General features: G+C 45.5%; 2 protein-coding genes and 1 long non-coding RNA gene across 3 annotated transcripts; 1 reads left to right on the plus strand and 2 right to left on the minus strand.

Annotated features, from left to right (window-relative positions):
• Positions 1–781: 781 nt before the first annotated feature.
• On the minus strand, positions 782–2,270 carry MYF5 (myogenic factor 5). The gene is made up of 3 exons (XM_067289924.1): positions 1,764–2,270; positions 1,194–1,269; positions 782–1,093 (listed from the first exon to the last, which is right to left on the minus strand). Exons 1-3 carry the CDS (start codon positions 2,268–2,270, stop codon positions 906–908), a joined length of 771 nt encoding a protein of 256 aa, XP_067146025.1. The 3' UTR covers positions 782–905.
• Positions 2,271–7,770: 5,500 nt separating this feature from the next.
• Positions 7,771–18,761, plus strand: LOC136991157 (uncharacterized). The gene is made up of 3 exons (XR_010883200.1): positions 7,771–8,164; positions 11,581–11,638; positions 18,608–18,761. It is a non-coding gene; the product is annotated as an uncharacterized lncRNA (long non-coding RNA).
• MYF6 (myogenic factor 6) lies at positions 8,436–9,638 on the minus strand. Its single transcript, XM_013947379.2, has 3 exons — positions 9,120–9,638; positions 8,797–8,887; positions 8,436–8,554 (listed from the first exon to the last, which is right to left on the minus strand). The coding sequence occupies exons 1-3, from the start codon at positions 9,636–9,638 to the stop codon at positions 8,436–8,438; spliced, it is 729 nt and encodes a 242-aa protein (XP_013802833.2).
• Positions 18,762–27,803: the final 9,042 nt, after the last annotated feature.

Here is a 27,803-nt window from a genome sequence, read left to right on the forward strand (position 1 = left end):
GTGACTGCAAACATTAAGAAACGAGTCATGTATTTTCATCCTGGCTGGTGGGACCAAAGGCATTAGGAGCAGATACCTCTATATTGCCTTCTGAATATTGTGAAATGTACCTTGTGGATTGTGAAAGAGATATTTGTGGTTTGTTCTTACTAACTCTACTAAATTTGTCTCTGAGAGAGCAGTGGCGCGAGTGACTGAGAGCAAAATTCCCCTGCGGAGTACCAGAGCGAGCTCATGCAGTTGTTTTACACTGGCGAGTCACCACGCAACTTTAGGGCCAAATCTTGAAGTACCTGTTCAGTCTTCATGTCCACTGAAAGAAACAAAGGCTTTGCCAGGAAAAAGAAAAAAAAAAGAAGACGACGGCAAAACATCATTTTTACTCCTTCGGGAATCAAAGGAAACTCTGCCCATAGCAGCAGAGGAACAGAGGGAGAATCTGACCCTGCAAATTTTTGCTGCTCCATGAGCAATCTCAGAGTAACACCCGCTGGTGACGGGAGAAACGAGCCCACAGGCCCCAGGCCCACAAGACGTTACATCTCTCGCCCCAGCACCGCTCAGAGCCAGGGGTCACCGAGCCTGGACTGGGACCGAAGACGGAGGCTGCTGGACACCCCGCAACCGGGCCTTGCTGCCCTGCCGAAAACCAGGCTCGGCTTTTAAAGAACCACCAGGCGAAGCAGCTCTGTTGCGACACGTTTTATTTGCAGCGGGGTTTGCCGGGGAGGCCCGCGGGTGCCGCGGCCCCGACGGGCGGCCGCGGGCGACGCCGCGCTGCTGCCGCCGCCTCCCCCGGGACGCGCCTGCACGAGAGGCGCGGCGAGGGGCCGCAGCCCCCGCGGCGGGGCAGGGCAGGGCAGAGCAGGGCAGGGGCGGCGGGGGGCGCCGGCCCCCCCGGCCCCTCATAGCGCCTGGTAGGTCCGTCGCGGCGGCGGTGTCCCGGGCGTCGCCGGCGCCGAGTCGAGGCCGGCGCCGGGCGAGGGGGAGGCGGCGCGGCGGAGGGGCTGCTGCTCGGCCGGGGAGAGGCGGTCCACGATGCTGGAGAGGCAGTCCAGGCTGGACAGGGCGCCGCTCTGCTCCGCCGCGGGGCCTGCGCGGGGCCGCCGGCGCGTTACAGCGGGGGCCGCCCGCAGCGCCGCCGCAGCGCGGCAAAAGGGGGTGGCTGGGGTAAGGGGGGTGGCTGGGCTTACCGTGGGCCATTTCGGAGCAATAGACAGTGTCGAAGCTGCTGCCTCTCGCGGACCAGCCGGGGCTGCTGCATTCAGCCTGCAACACAGCGAGCGGGCATTGCCCGGCCCGGCCCGGCCGCCCCCGGGGCCGCCGCGCCACTGCGGTGAGGGGCGCCCCCCGGAGCGAAAGCCCCGGCGCCCGCGGAAGAGCTGGGGCCAGGCTGGGCCGGGCCGGGCCGGGCCGGGCCGGGCCGGGCCGGGCCTGTCCCCTCTCCGCGGCCGCCCTCTCCGCGGCTCCTCTCTGCCCTCGGCTCCCCCCTCCCCGCCCCACGCGCTGCCTCTCTGCTGCTCGGCACGGAGCTGGGGGGGGGGGGGGAGAGGAGCCTCCTCCCGCAAGGACTGCGAGTGACCCCGAGCACGCCCGGCAGCCCCGGTGGACGTGCCCCGTCTGAGAAGGGGCCTGTTTTAACCCCACGCACCCCCGTTTTCCTGGCCTTGCTGCGTTCAGCCCGTCGCAGCCCCCTGGGGCCCGTCCTCGGGGCCTGGGCCGGGGCACCCGCCCGCGGCCCCACCGCCCTGCCCCGCTCTTACCATCCCGTCCGAGCAGCTGGAAGTGGGGCTGGTGGGCTCCGAGCAGCTCTGTCCCGGCAGGTGGTAGTAGTTTTCTACCTGTTCCCTTAAGAGCTCCTGGAGGCTCTCGATGTACCTGATGGCGTTTCGCAGGATCTCTACTTTGGGGAGTCTTTGGTTGGGGTTGGCGGTGGTGCACCGCTTCAGGGTCTCAAACGCCTGGTTCACTTTCTTCAGCCTCCTCCTCTCCCTCATGGTGGCCGCCTTCCGCCGGTCCATGGTCGTGGATTTTCTTTTGCAGGCTTTGCAAGCCCACAGGAGGCAGTGGCCGGCCTGGTGGTGGCCAGTGGGAGCTCGGATGTGCTCCTCTTCCTCGGAGCCGGCTGGCTCGGCGGGCGGGTGGGCCGCGAAGACAGGCAGGTCCCGCGGCTCGAAGTCCTCCGCGAAGTCGCCCTCCGGGGAGGAGAGGCAGGAGCTGTCATAGAAGAGCTCGGCCGGGGAGAAGTGGCAGCTGTCCATCACCTCCATCGCTGCAGCGGCGGGGGGCAGAGCCGGGGGGGGGGCCGCCGGCGACTCTCGGCGAGTCGCTCCGCAGCTCGCCGGGGCAATTTCCTCAGTAATTAGCGACCCGAGGCGAAGTGTCCCTTCGGCTGATGCGGGGGGCCCTTATATATTCGTGTGAAGGGAGGCTGGTCCACGGCGGCTAGTCGCTATTAGCATATCCCACCACATCCCCCGCCGGGGCCGTCCGGGCAAGCCCCCCGCAGTCCCCAGCGGACAGCTTGCTCCGCACCGCTCCTTTGGGCAGCGCCGGGCATGGCCAAAGTTTAACCAACTCGGCGAGGTGGCGATTTGGGTACGAAAAGAGAAGGGGAGGTGATCAAAGCACACGAACCGCTCGCATTTCCTCCTGGTCCTTTCCTACTAGGTTGGTCATGGTCTCCCATCCCACGCCGCAACGGGAGTCAGCGGCTGTCCCTGCTAAGGCGTTAGCATGGAGCCTCCCATAGCTCCTGCACTGCGGCTTTCGTGCCTTCATTCCCCAAAACCCCCTTGTCCAGATCTAACCTGAAACAATTTTCCCTTCTTTTCAGCCCTAATATTTTTTTCATTTATCTTAGGGGGTGTTTTGTCTTGCATTTGAAGTTTTGTCATCAAACGTTTAAATTGGCAGACTGGAGGACAGAAATGCACAGTTATATGTCGCAAGGGGCGAGGGTGGGGGGGGACGCAGTTCAGATTTTAGTGCTCTCGGCTCGGGTCACACGGAAAGGTACTCACAAAAGAAAAGTGTGCGTGTTTGGTCCCAGGCAAATCCCCTTCCCATTCTTTCTCCTACTCGTGTGACCTCGTGCTGCTTAGAGGCACAACAGTCGACCAGTGCCTTGGGCTTGCTAATTTTCTGCTTTCAGGCAAACTTGTACCGTTACAGATGCGTCCCAGCTGCCAGTGCAACAAACCCCTCCTGGAAGTGTAAAATTTCTAACCCCGCAATCCCTAAGTAACTTTACACAAGTCAGGGACAAAAGCTTTGCAGAGATCCAGCCGCAGCAGTAGCTCAGCGGAGTTGTGCAAGGGTCATTAGAGTGGTAATGAAGCCATTTAACAGGCATTTGCTAACGCGCAGGAATCCTTTGGTTTCATCCAGGTGGCTTTTGTAGTTGAGGAAAATATTATGAGAGGGCAAAGGCGACCTTCCGTACCTGGGAATAAAATTATGTTACCTAGGCTAACTCAAAAGGAGGGCAAGCGACCCAGCAGAGATTCAAACGCTTGCTACCTGGTCTGCGTACCCAGGGAAAAAAAGTGTCTTCAATTAGCCTCTCCTGAGGAAGGGGCAATATAGGGGACATTTCCATCCAGTTGTCTTACGGGGCTTCAAGTGAGCAGCGCGGGGAGGCGGCAGCGCATTGGGGAGCTGCCTTGCCCAGGAAAGCGCCCCTGCCCCGAAGGAGGCGGCTTTTAGACCAAAGGGCTAAAACTTTTCCTCAAGAAAACTGGAAGCACGCACACAACACACACCCCCTTCTGCATAATTATCTAAAGGCTTGGGAAGGCTACATCTGCACTGCTTCGGTTTATTTGGGGCCATAAACGGGGGGAGCCCCCTTTGAAATGAATACTGTAGGAAAAGCAAGAAAGTTGATAAAGGAGTAAAGTTACAGAAAGGCGAACGCGCAGAATTGCAGCCTTCTGCCGCTTTGAGGTGCAGGTTGGTGTTTAGCCGGGCCACATCAGAAACAGGGCAGTTCCCTGTTTTTTCCTAAAGGAAGCGGTTCTGCTCGGCGGTAACTTGAACTCTTCACTGGGCTGTGCGGGGGCGCGCGCGCACACACACACGGAGGCACCACACACATTTTGTTTCAGCACGTTTGCGCTGGCTAATATAGACCTGTTTACGGATTTCGGCTTTGTGCACAAGTAAAACTTGATCTTTAAAGTGCCATCACCTTTCAGTGGTTTCTCCCCAAGCATGCACTGTGTCTCTGCGGGTGCACTGCCAGTCCCCTTGCTCTTGCTCTTCCTGCGTGCGGAGCTTTAGCTCGCAGCTTTAACTCTTAATCCAGAGGGGCTGGGGTTGAGAAACGTGCCTTTTCCCCAAAGTCTTTGAGGACCTAAGAAAATTTGTTTCTCTTTCCCTTGAATATTTGGGGGAGGGGGAAGAAAGGATGGAACAGCCTGTCACTCAGAAAAAAAAAAAAAGATCTGTAATTAGTATCCCTTAAGAGAGCCCAGCTCCTCTGGTAAAGTGATCTCAAAACAAATTTGCAGAAGTGCAGCAGGCGAGTGGAACTAAAGAAAGGGGTGAGAAAACGCAAACTACAAGGCTGGCTAATGAGGCTGCTGGCTGCAAGGGGGGGAGATGGTGCTGCACGTCGGGTCTCCGGAGGCTGAAGTCCAGAAAGCGAGAAGGGCCTGAGCACTGGACACTGCCGCTTTCCGTGGACTGGCAGGAGCTTCCAGCTGCGGAATGGCGAAGGGCACCGAGGGCGTTTTTTTAGGGGTGGCTCTTACTGACGAAGCGAGAAAGGGGGCTGCTGCAGCCCCGCAGCGGTGTGCGCGGGTGGCACGGCCGGGCGCGGGCTGGCTGCAAGCGGCTGCGGGCCGCCGCGGCTTCCCTTTCCCTCCCTCCGGGGCTGTTTCCCGGTCGGGCCCGTGCGGAGCCGTGTGAGAAACGTTTGGTTCCCCCCAGCGCTGGGAACCGGGCGCACCTAAGTAAACACATTAGTACCTGCCAGGGGGATTTGTGCAGAAGACAGCTGAAGAAGGCATTGGCCTCTGCTGGCATCCTGGGACTCCCAAGAGAGATCAAAGGGACACGAGGGGGTTTTTAGCAGCCTTGAGACTGGGAAAAGTTGCTAGTTCCTGCTATTGTAGGGACGTCCCAGCGAGCACATGGTTCAATTATTCAACCTCTTCCCTCCCCTGCCCCCCACTCCCATTCCCCCTGTCTGGAAACCAGCTCATTTTCCACGGAAAGGTGAAAGCTCTGGAAAAATCCTACGGGGTCCTCAACGCAGCAGCGACCCAAGCAGTACTTTTTCCCTGCGGAAATACCAGGAATAGCCTGTCCGGGTTGCCTTCGACCTCGGAAAATAAGCCGAGCCCGCTGCCCACCTCCCTCTCCGCTTTGCAGGCTGTTTTGCAGAGGAAAATGCAGATGCAAAATAAAATAATAATAAAAAAAAGGGATTTAAACCATGGATCTTGCCGCTTCGGAGGAGAGCCAAACCGAGTGGCAACGCGGATAGGCCAGCGCGGAGGGGCCGGCGGCAGCCCCCGGCGGCGGCGGCTCCCCGGGCAGCGCCGCGTCCCCGCGGGCCTCCCGCCGCGCCGGGCAGCGGCAGCAGGTGGCTCCGCAGCGCCGCACGGAGCGGCGGCGGCGGCGGCGAGGCTTGGACGCTGCGGGCGGCTCGTTTCGCGTCAAATACACCGCGGGGAGAAGCGGGGGTGTGGGGAGGGAACGGGAGGCATCATTTGTATTCATGTAAAGTTTGATAAAAACTTTGGAAAACTCTGGAAAAAGATTTGATTAAATCACAAAGCGCTTGTCCTTACCCAGTTATTACCCTTTGATTTTGTGATTCCAGGGCCCTGTTTGCTTTGGCTTTGGACTCAGGTAAAGATTATCGTTATTAATATCAAACACAAACATTTTAATTGCAAACACACTGAGGACCTTCACTGGGAAGCCCGGCATGTAAGCCACAGCCGCGGGGGTCACGGCGAGTCTCTTCGGGAGGTATTTTATTTAATGAAAACCCTTCGTTAGTCAAACTTACTCCAAACAATCGCTCAAGTTACTCTGCTGCTGAAGGCGACGCTGCCGTGGGGGTCCGAGCAGGACGACGAGGCGGTTTGTTGAGGTTAACTGCTAGGATGAGGGTAAACCTAACAGTAGGCACCGTGTCTGCGTGATACTGTATTTTCCAAGGTGCTTCAGCGCAGTTCCTGCTGTTGGAAGGGGATCCTGCGGGCTTTCCTTCAGCGGGATTTTGCCTGAGACGTAGCGAACTGTATGCAGCCCTTCTCCTTTACCGGGTGGGAATCGAAACAAATTATTAAGGAAGGCGATCGGCTACTAAACCGATCCGAAAATTTCCATTCCTGATCAAACCTCTTGATTACAGAAGCCTCCCCCCCCCATAACAGCTTCGCTCTTTCGCCAAAACTCAAGAGATTGCATGCAAAAATCAGAGTACCCCGAAGCGCCGCTTTCCGAATAGCCCGCGAGTTCCCTAAGGGAAAGGGTTTATTTCAAACCCGAAAAGTGGGAAAACTGCCGCTATGTCATCTCACTACATGCCCATCACACTATATCGCCGCAAGTAGTCCTTACAACAGAATATCCCAGCAGAGAGCAGTTAGAGCAATTACTTATCTGGTTTAAAACCAAGCGGGCCACGGTGCACAAGAAGGGAGAAGGGACGGCACCGTGAGAGAGACAGCTCAAGGAAGGCCGCTTTCAAGAGCTTCCCTTTCAGACAGACGTACCCGTGCCAGTGCCGGCCGAGAAGGGGAAGACCTTCCAGAAATGTGGCTGTGACCTTTCAAAAAACAAAAACAAAAAATAAATCAAGGGTTAAAGTTGACGAGGAGAGCGCCCACGGGCAGAACTAAGTAGCAGCCCTTTGCTTTTGTCAGCTCGTCGTGTGTGTGTGTGTGTGTGTGTGTGTGTGTGTGTGTGTGTGCGCGCGCGCAACGAAGAGTGTGTTAGTTCCTGGTGGTCGCCCCTTCTTGGGATTATAAACAATCTGTTACAAGTCGTAAAGTTCTGGCTGCGAGTAGCTCCCGCTCCGCCATTCTCAGAGAGCCCGTGTTTTTTTACATCACTGAGTGAAAGGCTTCATATGTTGTCCCCCCCCACCCCACCCCCTTTCGGCCACTTAACTCCTTCCTCCCTGAGGGACCCCTTCTCTTCTCCCTCCGGCTCCGGGAAGTCAAGGGAAGTTACCTTTCCTCGGAAGAAGTCACAGCCCTCCAGCCCCCAAGGGAGCTGGCTCCTGTCAGAGCCTTTCGCTGCACCATCGGGGTAGCAGGCCTATAAATTGTGCTGCAGACAGGGCCTGGGTTCAACTCCTCCGGCGCCGAAAGGAAAAGGTGAGACGCACTGAGAAGACCACAGGGAAGGCGATAAACTAAAACGCGGGAGGCTGAGCCGCTTCTCAAGGACCAGGGCTCTTTGGGCTTTCCCCTTTCCCCTGCAGCGTGTGCAGCTCAGATATGCAAAGTGTACAAAGCTCTGGACAAGGCGGGAGAAGCGTCCCGGCGCGCTAAGCGAGTGGCGCCATCGCACATTTTAGGGGAGCAATAACGAAGCCTTCCGAGGAGCGGAGGCGCGTTGCACCAAGCACTGCAAGGAAACGGCCGGCGGGGCGCAGCGCGCCCTCCCGGGCACCCCCCACCACTCCCCAAATGCCTGCTGCCTGCCCTGCTTCCCGGGAAAAAAACAGGGGAGGGGATATAACGCCGCTGGAGCGGTCCTAGGCAAGGAGAGACACTCCTCAGAGGAGGAAACGAAGGAAAATCTGTCCCGAGTGCAGCCTCCCAGTCACACAGCTTGTGGCTCGGCTACTTAAGGTCTGAATCTTCGGGACTTGATCTCGCTGAGGTCAGTGGCAGATTTTAACTCCAGGACCGGGTTATTATTTAATTACGAGGGGGAGAAACACTGTAACACAAACAGCTTTATTTTACAATTCAAGAAATCCGTCTGTTCTTATATACAGTATTACATTCCACCATTTAAATATATATTTGTCATGTTTACAAAAGAAAAGACAGTACTAAAATTATTTACAGAAATGAAACGAGGCGGGAACTCTTTAAATACAACTAACACGAAACGCAACCAACAGCTTCACTCAGACAGGAATGAACTTTTCGGTGAGAATCAGACAAAGCGGATCACCGGAACACAAGTAAGTATCTTAAATAAAAAAGGGATGAGGGGTGGTCTATGCAACGAAGTTTAAAGAAAACAAAACTCAGAAAAAAAAAGAGGGGAAAGAAAAGAGGGGAAAGTCTATAGTTCGAGTTGGTGAGGGCCATTTTCTTTGGGGACGGTGTACCTTGACTCGACCTTAACAATGCCCCTGCCTGGCCTTTCCACTATATTAACTTAATTCATTATTTAGGTTGTGAGGGGAGGGGGTTCCATCTCCGTTAAATATACTACCAGAGCAACTGGATTTATTTCTCCACCACTTCCTCCATGCTGGGTAGTTTGGGCTCGTCGGAAGAGATACTGTCCACTATGGAAGAGAGACAGCGAAGGCTGCTGGAAGCCGACGACTCGACGATGGAGCCCCCTGCTTAAATAAGAAAAGGCGATTAGAGACCAGGCGGTTTCTCCTCGCCAGATGCCTCTGCGGGTGCGCGGAGCTGGCAGGAGAGAGCGGGAGCGCCGCAGGGTGAGAGCGCGAAGCCGCCCGCGGCCGTTAGGGGCCGTGACCGTTGCGCGCAACGGGACGGCGCGCGCGAGCCCCGCGGCCGGCGGCCGTTAGCGGGCGCGGCCGCCGCCGCTCGCTGCGCAGCCCGCACGCACGGTTACCTTCCTTGGGGCTGACTCCTAGCCCTCGGGAATGATCAGAAACGTTTTGCCACTCGGAGCTGCAGGTGCTCAGGAAGTCTGAGCTGGGGATCTGAAGCGAACACAGGGCGGTGGGGAGGGGAGCGGGGAGAAGGGGCAGGGAGAGACACAGGGAGACAGCAGGCATGAGAAGAGCGGATCGCGGCGCTCCGGGGCGGGCCGGCTGCCCGCTGGAGACCCGAGGGGCTCGCACTTTCTTGGCGGAGCCGGGGGGAGAGGGCTGGGGGCGGCGGTGCCGCGGCTGGATGTCAGGGCGGCGGGAGGAACCAGTCGGCAGCGCTTACGTTTCCCTGCTTGGGGCTGAAGCTGAAGGGGTTGCCCCCAATCTCCTGCATTTTCTCCTGCTGATCCAGCCTGTGCAAGAGGTCCTGCAGCCGCTCGATGTAGCTGATGGCGCTCCTCAGGATTTCCACCTTGGGCAGCCTCTGGTTGGGGTTCGCCACAGTCCGCCTTTTCAGAGCCTCGAAGGCTTCGTTGATCTTCTTCAGCCGCCGCCTCTCCCGCAGGGTGGCCGCTTTCCTCCTGTCCGTGGGGGCCGACTTTCTCTTGCAAGTTTTACAAGCCCAGATCAAACACTGGCCGGGGCAGTGAGGGGGTTGTAGTCCCGGGGGTGCCAGTACATGCTCCTCTCCACTGCTGTCACTGCCGGCCTCTGGCGGCATTTGGTCCTGACAGGGGGACAAGGTGCCGTCGCTGCCCGGGTACAGGGGGGAGGCCTCTGCCATCTCCAGCTGCTGCAGGGCTCCATTCTCTCCGTCCAAGTAGAAGAAATAGGAGCCAGTTTCAAAAAGGTCCATCATCATGCTGTCCCCTCGGCCTCTCCGCCTGCTTGAGTTGGGTGGCAGGCTCAAAAACACCCCGAGGAACAACCCAGATGGAATTTAATTAGTGCAGTGACATAAGTCCCCCCCTGCTTTATATAGGAGCTGCTGAAACCCTATCCAACTTTTAGCTGTCGCGGTGCATCACCCTCCAAATCTGATTCCAACCAGTCTCCTGGGCGCTGTCCTGAGAACATCTCCTATTTGGGGGGGGGGGGGGGGCAGGAGGGGAGGGGAACAAATTAAAAAAAAAGGAAAACAAACGAAAAATACCCCCCCCACCCTCTGGGTGAAAGCTCGTGAGCTTGGGCTGGAGTGGATGGACGTGAGGTGGAGGCAAGGGGAGCCGTGGCGGAGTGGGGCACGGCTGGAGGACAAAGGCACAGGGCTGCGGCTGAGCCCTCCCTGGCCCACCCCACCCCAGCCCACCCCCGGCCCTGCTTGCACACGCACACACGTGCACACACACACACACACACACATGCCCCGTGTGCTCCTTGCCCCAGTGCTAAGTATAGAACTATAAGGAGAGATTTCAAAGGCAGCCATGACTCTCCAAATAGACGGGTTAACATTTTCAGAAGAAGCTCCTGCTATTTCCCTCCAGCCCCCCCCCGAAGCATGCTATTTCTGTGACCCAAGCCACCCAGGCCAGCCCAAGGTTAGAAGCCAAGCACACTGTTCCTCCATGCACAGGGGGAAGGTTGCCAAGGCAGAGCCTCACTACAGTGCTGAAACACCCATGGTTTTGCACCTCGGCTTAGGCCTTTGAACTGGACTTCCCCATGTTGCCCGTGAGGTGACAGAAGTGACTCCCGGTGACTGGGTTGCAGCCCGGTGGGGCTCTCCAGACAGGCCCTGTCCTTGGAGGTGTTTAGTGCAAGCAAAGCCCAGGCATCTGTTCTAACTGCAGCTTACTCCCCTGGGCTTGGCAAGACGCATACAGCTTCCTGGCCCTTGAGCCAGAAATGGAGCTTGTGATCGCTCTCTGTTAGTGTATACTGTAATGTCGGATCAGGTGTAGGCCTCCCTAACTTCAAGAAAGAGAAGGTAGGGGAAAATGACCTGTTTCCTTCTTTCCCTGGGCTGTCTTGTGTTCCTTAAATCACATGTAATTTCTCTCAACTTACATAAAAATATATGAGCCTCAAAAGCTGCAATGAACTTGATCATTGACTTTGATTCTCCAAAAGTGATTGCAAACTAATTTTGCTGTGAGTACAAAAATCTTAAAGAGTAATTGTGATTTTGTTTTAATCAAGTCAGTACTGTTGGACTGGGTCCCATTTCTGCCTTAATAAGGCAGGACAATAGCCATTTTTGGATGAGACAGAGAAATTAGGATTTCTCACTGAAACTAATTTTGATATTATTATTCCAGCACTGAGCACCAGGAACTGTGTCACTGTGTTACTTCTAGCAAATGTGCTTTGTGTTCTATTTCTTGGGTTTCCAATATAAGGGAGAGCTGCAGTATCCAGGCACTAGCAGTATAATGATGCTTCCTGCCAACTAATAGATGATTTTTGTCTACTTTATTTGTTTTCAGATTAAAGGAAGCATAGTCTTGCAGTTAAGAAGCTGAACTTAAAAGAGACAATTTCCCAGTTTTCCTGCTCTGCAACTGGCCTTCTGTGTGACCTTTGACCAGTCACTTAATCTCCCTGTGATTTAATTTTCTATCTTTAAAAAGGGATATAATCTGACCTTTCCCCATCTTATCCCTGTTTTAACAATCCAATAATTTAGATTGCTAACGATTCAGAGAAGAGCTGCTCCTTGGCATAATGGGCCTCTGAGTGCCACAGGGACATCTGTATCATGCTATTAATGATAGTAATAATAAAAAGAATGAACATAAGTTTGCTGAATTTTTAAAACACTTTCATCTTTACTAAAGTGTTTTTCTTCTAAATTCCTCTAGTTGCTTCACTGCTGCTCTAAGGGTGTTTGGAACAAAGCAGAGAAAGATCAGTGTGCTGGTAAGTTGCACAAATGAAAACTCAGTTTTAGGGGAAAATGTCATTACTAAGAGTTTGACTGGACTTTGGCAGTTGGGAACCTCAGGTTTGGAAGCCACCTGCTCCTTTTGCTGTCAGTGGATTTTTTTGTGTTAAACAAGAAACAAAAGAAAAAGTTATTTTTTTCAGCACTTATTCACTGAGTGTTAGACTAAGCAGTTCTAGTTCCTCACAGTAAACTGGGCAAAATATAGCCCTTTATTGAACAAAACTCCTATCGGCTGTAACTGAAGCTTAGTCTGAATGGAGTGGGCCAATTCCCCCATCACCTAAGTAACTTGAATTTTGCTGTAGCCATTACACTCTCCCACTCCAGCTCTTTGGTGAACATACCACAGCTAGCAAGCAACTGTAGCATATTTGAACAAAATGTCCTCAGTGATATTTTCCATTACAAAAACGGGACGAGTGGAAGATTCAAAAACTGGTGCTGGTCTTTTTTTTTTGCATTCCAGATCATGTTAGATACAAGCACAAAGACATAAGAGGAAGTAAAAGTATGTGAGCAAGAAAAACTGGATGTGGAACTGGAAGGGGGAACCTTGGGAAAGTCCATTTGTAACTTCAGTCAGCTCTGATAGTCCCCCTTACAGCAAAATTGACTCTCAGGCTGTGAAGCCAGTTCTTTACTCAGTTATTTCAACTTCCACCAGAATAGCTCATAGTTCATTATGTGCTACTCTATCAAAAATGCACTTTAAATACATTTGCACAAATAAAAGATGAGATCTGTATTTCACTGTTCTACAAAATCTGTTATCTTAACAAAGAAGTATTTCAGTAAGTCATCATGACCCAAATCCAGGAGACAGACACTGCATTTTAAATCACAGCTGATCTCCAGAACTTCAATCACTCTTTCCTTCAAAATTAATTCTAAACTTTTCTGTGTAACTATGTTCAAAAAATGAGCCTGTAACTGCTTTATGGCTTTAGCCATAAGTTCAGTCCAGAACTAAAGAGAATTATTTAGTCACCTAGGACTTTCTGAGCCTTGCATACCACTCCAAATACCTCCTTTTCACCTTCACTCTCCCCAGGCTTCTTCCAGCCACAGACACTCTGGATTTTTAATTTTGGTCTCTTTGATTCTTCTTTGCTGTGGCCTCAGTAATCAGTGGGGATCAGGCATATTTGCTTTTGTTTGGCACCCTGAAAGGGCACCCAGAAGAAGCTGAAATTTTCAGCCTGTCCTTATTATAGCCCTGTTCTACCCATATGATACCACCTTCAATTTGTGAAGTGGTTAGATATCTTTGCTACCAGACAGTGATTCTCAAGTTGCTTCTTAAAGGTTTCTGAAGTGCAGATTATCAGTGTAGACCCAAATCTGGGCACACTAGGGTGTTCAGAGTTTGTTTTCAGGTCATCTACAGAAATTTCTCTGTTCTCATACCTATGCTCCTTTTTTTTTCTTCTTCTGTCTTTTGTGCTCATGTTCAATAGCATCTTCCTTAGTGGGAAACTTCCCTTCCAGTATGTTTTATTGTTAATCTACAATGCTATTCTTCCACCATTATCTGTACCTTTCTCAGTTTATATGCTTCAAAACTTGTGTTTCACCAAGTTTCTGAAATCCCTCTAACGTTTGACTTTATGTCTTCTGCTCTGATGTGGCTATTTTTTGCATGTGTACAGTATCACCTCCTTTTTAAATTTTAGCCCTTGTTCATCTCATTTCAAAACAGAAAAAGTCATACATTGTCCTCATTATAATCTTCTCTTATCAAGGCAACCACTTAGAGTACACCTTCACTACAGAATAAGTCTAGGTTCTTACTCCTGTCCTACCTCAGTCACCTTCCTTCTCACCTGAGTTTGGTGGTAAATTCAGGTAGGGCTAGGTGGCGTGTTTGGGGATATATGTTAACATTTATATTTTGTTCTCACTTGTAACCTGTAAACTGTACAGTTAGGACACTAGTCTAAGCTATTAGAATGTTAATTGTCTGCCATTCCTCCTGATGTGTCAAGAAGTACATTCAAATTCTCACAGAAGGTATGTTTACATTCTCATTTTAATTTAGGTCAGGAATGTCCTTATGGAGCAAATTTGATATTCCCCACTTACCACACTTATACTCCTTACAGGATGCTCTCAGTGTGTCATTGGGCTCTGTTCAGGTGAAACTAAGCTGGAAGGCACTCCAGAGGTGCAGTTATTGTGCTCCAACAACTAATAGGGATTCAGTCTACAGAAGCTTACTAGAGATAGTCTGAAGAACTCTTCCCCCCCCCCCAGAAATCTAAAGTGAGTGTTGGGTCTTCAGCACTAGGAATTTCTACAGATCTGCTCCTGATGTACCCACACTACTTGCTAATATATCCATAGTCACAGTTTACTGGCAAGAACTGTAGAGAAGCTTGAACATGTTGCTGCTTTCCCTTGAGAAGGAAGTTTTAAGTAGATGGGAAGGACCGAAACTCATCTTCTATTTTTAAAGATATTTGAAACTGCTCAGGGATGTGGAAACTGTAAGGCACAAGGTGCACAAAAGAGAGGTAAGGTGGTAAAGAATATTTATCTCTGAATCTACAATTTATCACAGAAGTATATGGTGAACAGAGACTAGGCAGTTTCTGTGAGTTTTCTTGGTGGTGGTGACTAATCACTCTGTGAGGGATCAGCTTTTCTTACACTGACAATGACCTTTGGGAAATTTAAGCAAAAGAACATTACTGAGATTCAGTGAAGAATGATTCCTGCTGCTGAAATGGAGTGTATGGAACTCCATGGCTTGTGTTATGCAGAAGCTCTTCTTACCTGAACTTTATTATCTCTCCTGGCCTTAAAATGTATGAATTTCAAAGAGATCTGCAGGGGACAACATGGACCAGCTGTAATTCTTGATTTACATTATATAGTCTGTTGTTAGACTGCCAGCTCACTTTTGCTTACCTATATTTTATTATTTACTTGGCTCTATTCAAATTATGCTTGTCCAGATCCCTGATATTATTTGCATATCCACACTGTCATGTGCACTCTCACTGGAGATTTAGGAACTGACTAGAGGAAGTGTGTGTGCTCTGCATGCCAGTGCATGTGTGTAAGCACAAGAATTAAAAAGCGTGTGGGAACATTCATCCCTCAAACACAGGTTTGGAAAGTGGAGTAGTGAATGATAGTACATGCTGTGGAGCTAGGAAGTGAGAAAGGTAGAAATCTGAAAGACACAGCTTCATATAATTTTCCAGTCTTGGTAGGGGAAGATTTTAAAAAAATCTTCTTCATTGAAGCCTTGATGCATGGCTGTTCCAAATTATTGCCGTTTTCCTTTGATTGGATATGGACTTTAGTGTTCATATCAGTTACAGTCCTGTTAGTATCTGAGAGGTGCAACCTTGCTAACTAAACAGACTTCTCTAGTTCAATACGGTAAGGTAGGATTTCATTACAGCTCTCATGTTGGGCAGTTATGAGACACAGTTCTAAATGGCAGATGCTTTAATGCCTGTGTCAGGGTCTACAGTGACAAATAGTCACCACTGCACAAACACATTTATTTTACTACAAGACGTTTTCCTGGGGAGGAGGGAGTGTCAATCAGAAATGAGAGGCCCATTGCACTGTTGCAGGCTGAGACAGGCATTTTCCATGGTTCTGTCCATGAGCAGTTATTCTTTGCAGGAGGAAAGGTAGTAATAAGTACGGATGTCTTCTGCTTGTGATTAGACAAAAAACAGGGACATGAAAAGTGACATGAATATGATACATCACGTGCTATTCAATCATATTTTTTGCCATCATATGTTTTGTAATTATGTGAAAGATCATTTATTTTATAGCCACATCCTTATTTGTCTATTTAGACTATAATCTGTTTGGAGTGAGGACTGCATTTTCACGCCACATAGCTTCAGAACACGATGACAGTGACATCTAAACCTCATCTTAGTCAAAAGGGCAATAGTTAAACTATAGCTGCTACTACTAACTAATTAAAATAAACATTCATTTTAATTCCGTAAGTGAAAGAAAAGGAGAGGAGGTGAGGAGGGCTAGTCTCTGCATTCAACACTGAGCCTAGTCACATGCTGTCTAGAGAGAGAAAGAGGAACTTAGTGCTTAGACAGTGGAAAAGTCACAGCATTTCTTCCTTCTCTAAGCCTGAAGGCTTTCTGCAGAGCCATGGATCTTCACAGGAAATTGGGATGACAGTGGCTTGAAGATTGGGAGCCAGGAAGATGTAACACAGGCAATGGAAGGAGACAATCATCTTTCCAGAATTACTATAGGGATTGTTTAAAACAGCATCACAAAACCATGTAATGGTTATGTCTAGTGATCACTTTTTACACATAAACTGTATACAACTGTTTCATCATCCATTGCCAAATATTCTTTTGATTTCCTGGTGTAAGCTCTTTGACACATGGACAAGCCAGTTTAACGAGCCATTTGATTATAGATACATAGCGTTAGATGATTTAGATAAAGTTAATAAGCTGCAGTCAAATGTAGGTATTACTTGATCTTGACTTATTACCTGGTACTTCTTTAATTCAAGTATTCTATTCAAATGTGGATTTAAAATGCATAAACAACTGAAATGGGAATCTCTTCAGATGTTACTGTTTCCTAAAGGTAACTAAAATACTGGAAGCAATGTAGTTGTATCACTGCCCTGTAGAATTCCCTGTTGTTCATGAGATAATATATATTCCCTCCGCTGTCCGTAATTTCAATATTTGTTCATGATATTTTTGGTGGTGTTCTGCCTTTATGGACAAATAATCTAGCTCATAATTTTGAAAAGTGTTGATTTCTGCATGATTTGTACTTTGTACATTCTACATGGTTTGTAATTTTAGTTTTTGTTCTCCACACATCGTCTTTACCTCTTTTGCTTTCCACATCCCGCATTGCTGTTAATTGATCACATAAAGCTTGTCATGTATGTTATGGCTTGCCTGAAATCATTTGGGTGCCATGTCATCAGTATTTTGATAGTATATGGTAAATACAGATCAATGTCTTGGCTGTCCTATCATGTTTTCTGCTTTAGCAGACATAATTGCTGCATCCAAAGTGTTACTTCTCCTCCTTCCTTAGGTATGGCATTTAGCTGTGTTAAGTCAGTGTCAACTTTGAAACACATGTACGCTCAGATATGAAGGATAGTTTCCAGGACTGAGCTTTGTGCCTCACTAGATGATTTCAAGTTCTCCTTGAGTTATTCTGTGAACCAGTCTGGTTCAAGGCCCGGATATTGTCATGTTTAACCCTTTTGTGGATGTTATTTAGCTCTACTTTTGTGTTTTCCTTCTTATGTTTCTAAAGAGCTCTTTCTTGCTCTCTGAGGAATGAAGTTTAGGCCATAACTTTGCTTGATTTATTTATCATTTCTTCCAGATATCTAGTACATTTTTTATTGATTTCTGGTGATGGATATTTTTATACTCCTGCTATTGTCATACTACTGACATCATCTTAATTTCCATAAATACATTCTTGATTTATTTGAAGTCAATGTTCACATCACGTGCTTCAGGTAGTCTGACATGTGACCATTCCTTTTTGAAGCATCAGTCAGATTTCTTTCTCTGTGTAGCTTTTCACAAGTCTTTTGGTTGCTGTATATCCAAATTCCTTGGGCTTTAATGGGCTTCAATGCAAACAATCCTGCTTTTGTATATTCTTTCTTAATAAAATTTCTCCCTTTCTTTCTGAGTTATAGCAAGGAAGAATTGTTTTCACAGAACTACTTTCTTTATCCCTGAAAATAAAGATCCCTGATTTACAAACATTTTTGTTATTCATTCATTCTAACTTCTTACCTTCTTCATCAGCGTGGAGCTGGTATACTAGTTGGTGTATTCTGGGGTTCTTTTGTGTCACTCAGGGTTTCCTGCATATACTGGCTTCTTCTACTCATTGAAAGACAAATGTCTATCCACCTCTTCCTAGTAATAATCTGTCAATTGTCTACCTGGAAAACACCTTGAAAATCCTTAAAATTATATCTCCCACCAAGTATGGGAAGTGTTCACCTGTCAGGAATTTAATATTCATGTGTTGCCATACTGCTGTTCACCAAATCTGTCATGTGTATGTTCTGAGAGAGGCCAATATCAGCTTCCATGGAAGATACAGGATGCTCTGAAAAGGTTTCACCAGGAGAAGTTTCTTCCTGATCCCATAGTGAGACAGTGGTGGGCATCTTCAAACATGAGAGCCTGTATCACCTCCAAACTTAAAAAAATAAATTCTCTGTAATGTAACTGGGACTAGGGAAAATGTTAATACAGAGTTCCCATGTATCTTATCTATATGGACTTTCAAAAGGAAAAATACCTATTGCTTTTGGAAAATAGAAGCCTTTAAAAAAGAGGCTTCCAGAAGGAAATTTGCTCTGTATTAAATAGCAATAATGACCTTGAATACAACCTATATTGTATCATGCTATTATCAGAACATCTTGCACAGCTGCAAGACTCTTTTAGGCTGTGAAGGTCATTATGTTATTTTACTGTATGTCATTTAAGATACATGCTTTGTAAGTAAGGTTACTTGAGATCTGTCAGTGCAAGAAATACAACTGTCTATCTTCTACTCCTTCACTTCCCTGTTCATTTCACTTAACAATTTTTTTATGTTTATATTCTAAGGTTTCAGTTCCTTTGAGATTCCTTAAGCTTCAAAAATGTGTTCTTTAAAGCACACTAGGATCCAGATGTTGTAACATGGTCTCTTGAATATACCACGGGTATGTGGCATAGAAAATTTGAAAGTCTGTTGGTTTAGATCTTTGACTAAGGGCAAGTAAGTGGCTCTGACCTAGGTTCTAGTTTTGGACCACATTAAATCACCTTTGTGATGCTCCAAAGGTAGAAAGGAGTCTTGTGGTCATCCTAAAAGAGAACACAAAACTTCTCAAGCTGTGGAAAGACCCTTGGCTGAGTTGATGCTCTTTGTTCCCCCTGCAGTTCATCTGACACATAGGAGACAAGACAGGAATGGAGAGGGAGTAATGCTTCCAGAAATTCTGCGTGGCAAAATGGATCTTACCCCCCCTTACTCTAGTCAGACTTTACAAGCACATGCTCAAAAATACTTGCATTTGATTATTCACCAGCCTACTCTGCAGAACATTTCAGAGAAACTGCATAAACTAAAAAATTGAACTCTCTGTTTGAAAAAAAAGCAATAAAAAATAAGGCTCCAGCTGAACTGGCATAAGTGCTTGGATTCTTGGAGAAAGTATAATTTTATTTCTTGGAAAATGATTTGATAATTAAGCACTGAGCAAATGTTTAGCAGAAAGAAAGATCATAAGTGTATATTCTGATTACATAAAGAATTCCTGGAAGAATAATCTTAAATCTGCATTCTGAAACTGGTAACTAGATAACATATAGCTATATTTATACTTAGAGAAAATATTTCAGTTGTAAAGTGTGAAACGGTGGCTTATAACAGAATCTGTTGACCTGCAGTGTCAATATTTTTTAAACACACTCACGCTTGTGTATTGCAGCAGGCTAATAGAGTATTATCATTATTACTTTGTATTAAGTATTATCATTATTACTTTGAAGTATTATTGATTACTATGATAACTGAAAAAGAGACAGAACAGACAGAAGTAATTGTGCATCATGAATGACAAGCAGACCCTATGTAAGCTCCAAGCCCCGAATAACACATAATCAGTCAGTTCATTTTATCTTGATAGGTCCACACATAGTAGCCTAGACACATTCTGTTCAGTGGGAGCTACTGAGTGCTTAGGACTTTTAAAGAGACCAGTGTTTAAATAACATGACAAATTATAAATTATAAATACCATTGTATGAGAACACATTTTCTTGTAAAAGCTATTGGAACTACTGCCTTCAGCTTGGGACAGCAGTAGTGAAACAACAGTAAAAACAATTAGGAATATCTATTGGCGATTTCTGAAATTGGATCGTATATAAAAACAGAGGAGTAAAAACAGATGGGTTCAGAGCATGGCATTTACCAGTTCTGCACCTTATCCTCCTTTTCCTTCAGAACTGGTTATTTGCAGCCATGTTAATTAGCAAGTTGCAAGTTCAATAGGGAGCCCAAGTAATGAGAACAGTTGTACTTAACAGCAAGGAGGCACTCTTCAGGTTACAATTCCAGTCACAGAATGCTTTCCTCTTACATTTCCTTTGAGGAATCAGGATCTGTTGAATTAAATAAAAGACACGCAAGACCGAACCTATATTTTGCAACTGAATACCAGCCTGGAAACTACATACAGGGAAAAAAGCAACCAAACAAACTATTCCTCATAGTCAGGAAAATAATCACCATTGATAAAGCCATTGGTGCAAACACTGAAAACTCAACTTCATTAACATTCACTGGACAGTACAAAATCAAATCCAAGTTTCTGTTTTGACTGTGGAGGACAGCATCAGTGTTTTTCACAGCAGTTCAAAGATTCTGAGTGATGCTTCTACAAAATCAATTGAGTCTACTCAACAGTATGAGACAGAATGATCTGACAAAGATTCTCATCTTCAAGCATCAAACAAGTATTTAACAACATGATAAAGAACCTTTATTATATTTAGAATGTGCACAGCAAAGAATATAAAGGCTCTGAAATGTTTACAAGAATGATCATCAGTAAGATCAGGGGTAAGCTGATCTTACATGGGTGAGAGAAATTGTCTCTGATGGTGGTTTTCCATGAAGAGTCAATTATATCTTTTTGCATCACCTTTCAAGCTACAAAGTCCATCCTGCTTTATCTGCTCCCTAAAGGTTCTGGATCATTGGTGTTGTTCCATTTGGATCCAAAAGTCATGTCAATTTATAGAAAATCTGGGTATAGAAACATCTGAATATATGTACCTTTTACCTTATGTCAACTGTTGCTAGGCTTGAGTAATTCAGGGAACAAGGAGTTATTAAGTGATCACACAAAAGACACTGACTTTACCAACTGTTTCATTATGCAAGCTGAAAGGTAGTATGGGAAGGCATTCAAGCAGCATCAGTGCCTAATTCCTGCATATAATTAGCTGCCTCTCCAGATAGAGGAAATGTCTTTGCAGAATTTGATTTTACACAGGTAGCAGCAATAGTTATTCAACAATAAAGAATCTGCAGATGCTCAGATTATCACCTCTCATTGGGGAGTATTGTCAGCCAAGCATCTCAAATTTGAAGTTTCCGTGGTTCCGGGAATTTTCTAGCATTTCACAGAAAGTTTATTTTCCCAAATTCCAAGCGTTCTGTACTTTGGTTATGTCCTGATGATTGGTTCAATTAACAGTGAATTTGCTGAGCATTTTTGGGAAGTTTTAAGCTGCTCATAAAGTCAGATATCTGAATTAAGAGGAGAAAATATGAAACTGGAAAAAGCAGTGTCACTTTCTTGAGATATATGACATTTACTGACAGAAGATAAATGAATGCTCATAGTGTCCTTGAACTGAAATGCAAGCAAGAATTTGATGGTGAACAGAGAAGCTACCGGAAGTGAGTGAACCACTTTTCCTCACCACCATGAGCTATCTAATCAAAAAGAAAATTTGTGTAACTGTGGTTTTATTTCTGAAAAAGTCACTGAGTCATCTTAGTTATACACAGTGTTATTCAAGAACTGCATGCATGTGTGCACTGACCAACAGAGGTGTCTGTAACCCAAACTGACACCACTATATACAGAGTTGTAAATGAGTCTATCATTAGTCAAACTACTTGATGTGACTTTCCAGGAGCCCCAGAATTTCCCAGGAAGCTGTGATATAGAATGGTCTTATCAACTTAACCAGGTGCTTTCAAGGAATTAGCTTTCTGACTATGATGGCTTTTGATCTGAAATAGCTTGAGATTATTTTCATCACAAATATCTAAGGTAGCAACATGAATTCTTCATCATTTGTTTGCAGCTGAATAGTATCTGACAGTAGAATTGCTTTTGTACCTGATGAGTTCAAGTTATACCAAAATTTTTTTCATTTGAGCTGTCACCATTGCATACTGCTGTTCCTAGCAAGCAGTCAGGCTGTACTATGGTGATGACAACCAGAAATATACTACAGATATTGCTCAAAGAGATTGTATGATGAGACTAGTCAAGTTCTTCATTGTCCTGCATAACAGTCTATTTTGCAGTGTATATGCAGTCTATTTTACTCACATTAGTCCAGGAAAGGGGCTTCTTAGATCAGATCTTGATGATTTTAACTCTGTCCTGTCTGAGGCACTGCAGTACTAGTAGGAGCAGGCTGGATTCCTCTCCACCATCCTTACATTCCTTTTTTAACCACAAGAATTCATATGTGGTAGAAGATATTGAGCTAGACCAAATGGCTTTCTTCAACAATTATCAGAGTCATCAGACCTGTCTCATGTTTATTCTAAGTCCAGGTAAGTTTAAGTTTCCTGATGGAAGGAGAAGTAAACACTAGACTGGCTTACCTGAACATGCTTGTTCTTTGACACTGTAAGCTTACAGAAGTTGTTACTGGGACATATGTGTCTATGCCCCACTTTGGATGCTGAAATTCACAATGTAGATCGTCAAGCCTTGCTACAAAACCTTGGAGATGTCTGAACCATACAGGTGCCGTGTTTTTCATCAGGACCTTTCCGTAGGTATTTAAACATCTTCTTCTGGACATAAGCAGAAATCCCTCACTATCGGCACAAGCAGAGCAGCTAAGTGCATTATTTTCAGTATATGTCTGCCTGGCATATTGACAAGACCGAGAACAGATGTGCTCAGAACACTTTCTAGACTGGACCATGAACAAGCTTAGCCGGAAGCATTTTGTGCAGCAGTTCAGTACTTACCAGAATGTCATTCTTCTTGATGAGATTGTGGCCCATCTCTTAATGAAACCAGAAGATAGATGATGATCTTGATAGAAAAAGACCCAGAGCAACCAGATCAAACTTTGAAGTTAGCTCTGGACTCCAGAGGTCCTTTCCAACCTAAATTATGCTATGATTCTAGTCTAAAGCTGAGGGAGAGCAGTCATGAACAAGGTGGGCCAAAAATAAAGATGGAACTGAGGGTGGGAAAGAAAGAATAGCACAGCCATGTAAGGACAAAATCAGACAGGCAAGGCACAAAACAAGAAACAACTACCAAAAGACACAAAACGTAAGAGGAAATGTATTAAGTATTCCAGCAATAGCAAGAAAACTAAGGGAGTCTGAACAGAAGGAAAGTCATTAATAGATGACGCTGTGCTTAATGCTTTTGTCAATTCAAACTGCAATGAAAAGTTCAGGTGCGTTTAGGTGGTTAACACAATTAACACTAGTGACAAAGGGATAAGGCGTCAGGACAGGACAGGAAAATCAAGAGGTAAAAGTAATTAGAATAACTTCTACGTGTAAAAACTGGTTTGGCCCCAGTGTATGTAGAGAGTTGGCTTAACTGATCTCAGTGCCTTTTCCTGATATCTTTGAGAGCCTGTGGAGGCTGAGTGAGATTGCAGAACACTGGATAAGGACAAGTACAATACATATCATTAAACAGAGGAAAGAGGGTCTTGTAGACAAGTAGCTCAACTTAGGTTCCTGTAAAAATACTAGTAAAATGATAGAATAAACTATTTGTGTGCAACTGCAAGAATACAAAGGGGTGAGTAATGCCAACATGGAATAGCCTTGTTCTCATTAAAAAAAAATCCTCAAGAATAAGCTGTGCCAAATCAATTTATTCTCTTTGTAACACGGTAACAATTCTTGTGGTTAGGGGAGGGGCAGAAGAAGTCACTTACCTTGATTTTAGTGAAGCTTTTTTACAGCTTCATGTGACATTCTTCTGTGAAAACTAGGAAAATGAAACTCCTATGGGTATTCAACTGCTTGGAAACTGCTCAAAGAACTCAAATGAGGGCTTTTGTAGGATTCTGCTCTGGGAACTCATGTTTTAATTAATAGCTCGGATGATGGAATAGAGAATATGCTCATCAAGTTTGCAGATATTACAAAGACAGTATGAATTGTGAGAACATGTTCAGATTTTGGACAGATCATGACAAATCAGAAAAACAGTCTTTAATAGGTTTCAATTTGATGAGGACAAGGGCACAATTGAACGCTTAGGCAAGCCTTATTAACTGCACAAATATAGAGTCAATAACTAGGTATGTGGTGGTTCTACAAAAAAAGGAAACTGATGGTTACAGTGAATCATAAGGTGAACTTACATCATGCTGCTGAGAAAATAAAATCACACCACTCTGGGACATATAAACAGGAAGGAGGCACAAGAAGTAAGTAATATTTCCATTCTAATCTAGGCTGGTAAGACTTTAGCTGCAATTGTGTGTCCATTTTTAGGCACTTCATCTCAAAAAAGAGACAACTGGTACAACTGGAGAAAACACAGAATGACAACAAGAATGATCAGAGGTCTAGAAACTTCAACTGGGTGAATGTTGAATGAATGTGGTTGTTCAGCCTAGTGAATAGAAAAGTCAAAAGAATGTGCTGCCAGTGATCAGAAAAACAGTAAACAGTTGCTGCAAAAAGGAAGAGAGTAAATTGATGTCTGAGACTACTGTGGATAGAAAAAGAAATTATGTAATTAGTTATAATGAGGGATGCTTAGGTAAGGTTAAGTTTCCTGATGGAAGGAGAAGTAAACACTAGACTGGCTTACCTGGAGAGCAGGAGCTGTATAAGCCTCTGCCAGGAATGATGTAGCCTTCAAGTAGAATATAACAGACTATGGGACTTCTTCCTAAGATTCCTTCTTTGCCTTATTTTTCTATGATCTATGATGTCATTATTCCCTACTGGAAAGAATTCTGCTTTGTCTGGGATAATTGGGGAGAATGAAGGACAGAAAAAAGAAAGGGAGCCCAGCTATCTGAGCTCTCAGCAGGGAGAGGTGAGATCTGCATTCCAGTGCAGGCTCCAGTAATTTTATTTAATACTAAACTTGAGTGTTTGAACGTCAGCCTTCCACATTCCATGTGAGAGCCTGCCCCCCTCAGGCTACTTCCCTGAGTATCAAATATTCTGAGTGAATATCTGATTATTCCTGAAAGCAGCACTACTGGATGATTGTGCACACATTATTCCCCGGCAGCCTTAGCCCAGGGATCAGCATATTTGCCTGAGAGGTGATAAACAGGGATTCAAATCCCTGTTCTGAATCAAGTAGGGGATGAAAACAAATTACTGTCTCCTACATGTTATGTGAGTGATTAAAATATAGGGCTAGAGATTTACTCGCTGTTTTGGGGGGGTTTTTTTAGAAGGGGAAATTAGAATTAGCAATTCCTAATTGAACTAGATAACAATTAAATGAGAATTCCCAAACAAGAGGATGCCACAATCTTGGAGCTGTGTGGGCACATTCACCTTGCCACTTTTTATTTGCATTGTCAGTCCTTGAAGTCCCCTAAATCCTATCATGTAATTTCTGAGAGTGTCTTCCTTTAGTGCCTGTTTGTCTACATAATTTGAGTTTGGGCACACACTTGTCACTGAGGATTCTGCTGAGCAGCAGGATGTTTAAGAGTTAAGCATTGCAACACTTAAATGTCCTTGAGATTTTCTAGTGCAAGCCAACTCCTATTTTATGACTTACCCTGTTCTCAGTACCTCTTTCTTTGACATTTAGACAAAAAAAAAAAAAAAAAAAGAGAGAGAACTTCACACACAAAAGAGCTTCACAGAATATAGGGTGGATGGCAATCTACCTGATCCTATGATCTCCATGCCCAAAACTTCATGTGTCACAGAACCACAGGATGTGTTTCTAGTATTCCATCTAGCAAGGGAAGAACATACTTTTGGAAGGACTCATATGCAGGAGGTGACACTGACCTCTCCGTGATCTCACTGCTCCATTGTGGAACAGGACCAGGCTGGGTATCCGGGCTATTTTGATGGTGTTGGCCTCAACTCCCACTGGCTCACTTCCTCCCAAAGTCAGGGGTTTGGATTACCCAGCAGTGCCAGCACAGCCTCACTGCCAGTCATGTGATATATCTTTGGCACAGAAACTGTGTTTGAATTGTGTGTAAACTGTGTGCAACTCAATGGTAGCTGCTGTGAAATATAAAGCATACAATTATTTTTGCAGCCATTCTCTGAGAAGAATTATAAATAGTTCTACAGTATATACTCTTAATTTCCTAGATGTGATTGAAAAAATTCTATATAGTTCATAAAATATTATTTTAAAATAATAATAGAAAATCTTGTTTCATTTGATTTCTGATCTCTTATTGCAAATAAAAACCATAAGGCCTTTTTCTTGGATTTGCTTCTTTGGAAAAATGAACTTCTTCCCAAAGTTCATCAGTAGACTGAGCTCTGACTTGTGTTTGGAATTTGTTTTCCAGGAAAAAGGAAAACACATCATTTGATGTTGAATATCAGTGGAATATAGCAGTTATATATTTCATTAATACACTATTCTTTTCTCCTAAGCACTATAATACAGGCTGTGTCAAATGCTGTTTACAATGGATTTTTGTTAAGTACAAGGTTCTTTTCATACAGACATTGGCTCTATTAATATGGTTTCTTCAAGTTCATGTCTAAATTTTAAATCCTCTTGGAATTGACACCAACTGTCCATTTTGACACTTGTTCATTAGTTTTCTCTCAATGGAACTATTCTCTGTCTTTCAGCTGTTGTAGCAATTTTATATTTTCCAAAGTCTCCTCATAAGACCCGCTTTCTGTGCTTGAGGAACCACACAACATGACAGTCTAAAGTATTCCACAGCCCATTAGAACAGCTTGCCTCTTGTTCCAGTGCACTCTTTCAAAAAGGAGAGCTTTAGCCTGACCCCTTGCAAAGTTTTTTTTTTTAAATCAAAGTATTTATTTCTATAGCTCAAGAATTAATGGTCCTAACAACTATAAATCCAAGTCATTCTTCCCCTTTGCTAACGGGAAACAAGCTAACCACAGCTGACCTGATGGATTCAGGCATGTCCCTTGACTTTTAAGAGCTTGAGTGTATGCTTGTGCATACATGTGTGATAAGAAAGTAAGTGTAGATATGGTACATTGTAACAGTGATAACAAGTTGGAAAAAATATTGGTATCATAAGTAAGTTAATGTTTTGTCATTTTGTTATTGTTCCAAACATAGAGTCAAGAGATTTTGCCCAAACAAGGACTGAATAAGGAGCAGGATGCTCTTTGTCACAAGTAGCCTGTGATGCTCTTGGGGTATTCATCTGAAACATTTCTAGAAAGGTAAAGTAAGCTCTCTGCAGATGCTCTCTTATCTGATGCCCATTCCCCACATTGAGCCACTGCCTAACACTACGTCTTTATTATTAGGGATGTGAGCGCTGAAGGGATGCTTAAAGCAAAGCAAAGCCTGAGCACAGTGTGGCAGTGGTACTTTCCATAGTGGCTCTTGAGAGCCTACTGCCCGTTTGTTTGTATTGGGATGATTGTGATAGGAGAAAGAAAGAAAGAATTTATGTCTTTGATGGTATTCTTAGTTGTGCTAGGAGGCATGCAAAGATATATTGGGAGAAACTGCCTTCCCCAAAGAGCTTCTAAATCTAAACAGATAGGACAAATAAAGGGTGGGAAAACAGTTCTCCCCCCCCACACACACACACCTTGGGTAGGGAGCTAAGACGCACATAAATTGAATCTTTTGTTTTACATATGCAAAGTCTGTGAAAACTTGGAACAGCTCTTCTCCCAGGTTAGCACAGGACCAACTTACTCTTTCTCTAACTACCAGCTGGCTCTGCTAGTGATGTCAGGTCCCTTCCACTTTCAGAGAAAGCACAGCAATATACAGGAGAGAAATGTTTGTTTCATTAGGTTTTGTCCATGGCTAATACAGCTGACACAATTAATCTCTGTTAACCAGCAACCATATATGTCCCCATAATCTGATTATAAGTGCTAATAAAACATAAGAATTGGAAGGGCAAAAAGAAGAGGAAAGTCAAGAAGTGATGAATGTATTTGCCTTCTTGAGCATTCAGTCAGTCTTAATGTACAGGGCATTTAGTAGACATGTTCCTACAGTAACAGCCATCTCACAAGAAGTAGGCATAACTTTAAGGAATTGTGATAATATGGCCATTATTATAGAACCCATTGTTACTTACTTATCAAAGCATCAGCCTCACAGCCATTTTATCAGACCAGCTCAGCATTGTTCTTTAAGACAACCTGTAACTA

Source organism: Apteryx mantelli, chromosome 1, assembly GCF_036417845.1.
Source record: "Apteryx mantelli isolate bAptMan1 chromosome 1, bAptMan1.hap1, whole genome shotgun sequence".
Classification (NCBI taxonomy): Eukaryota; Metazoa; Chordata; class Aves; order Apterygiformes; family Apterygidae; genus Apteryx; species Apteryx mantelli.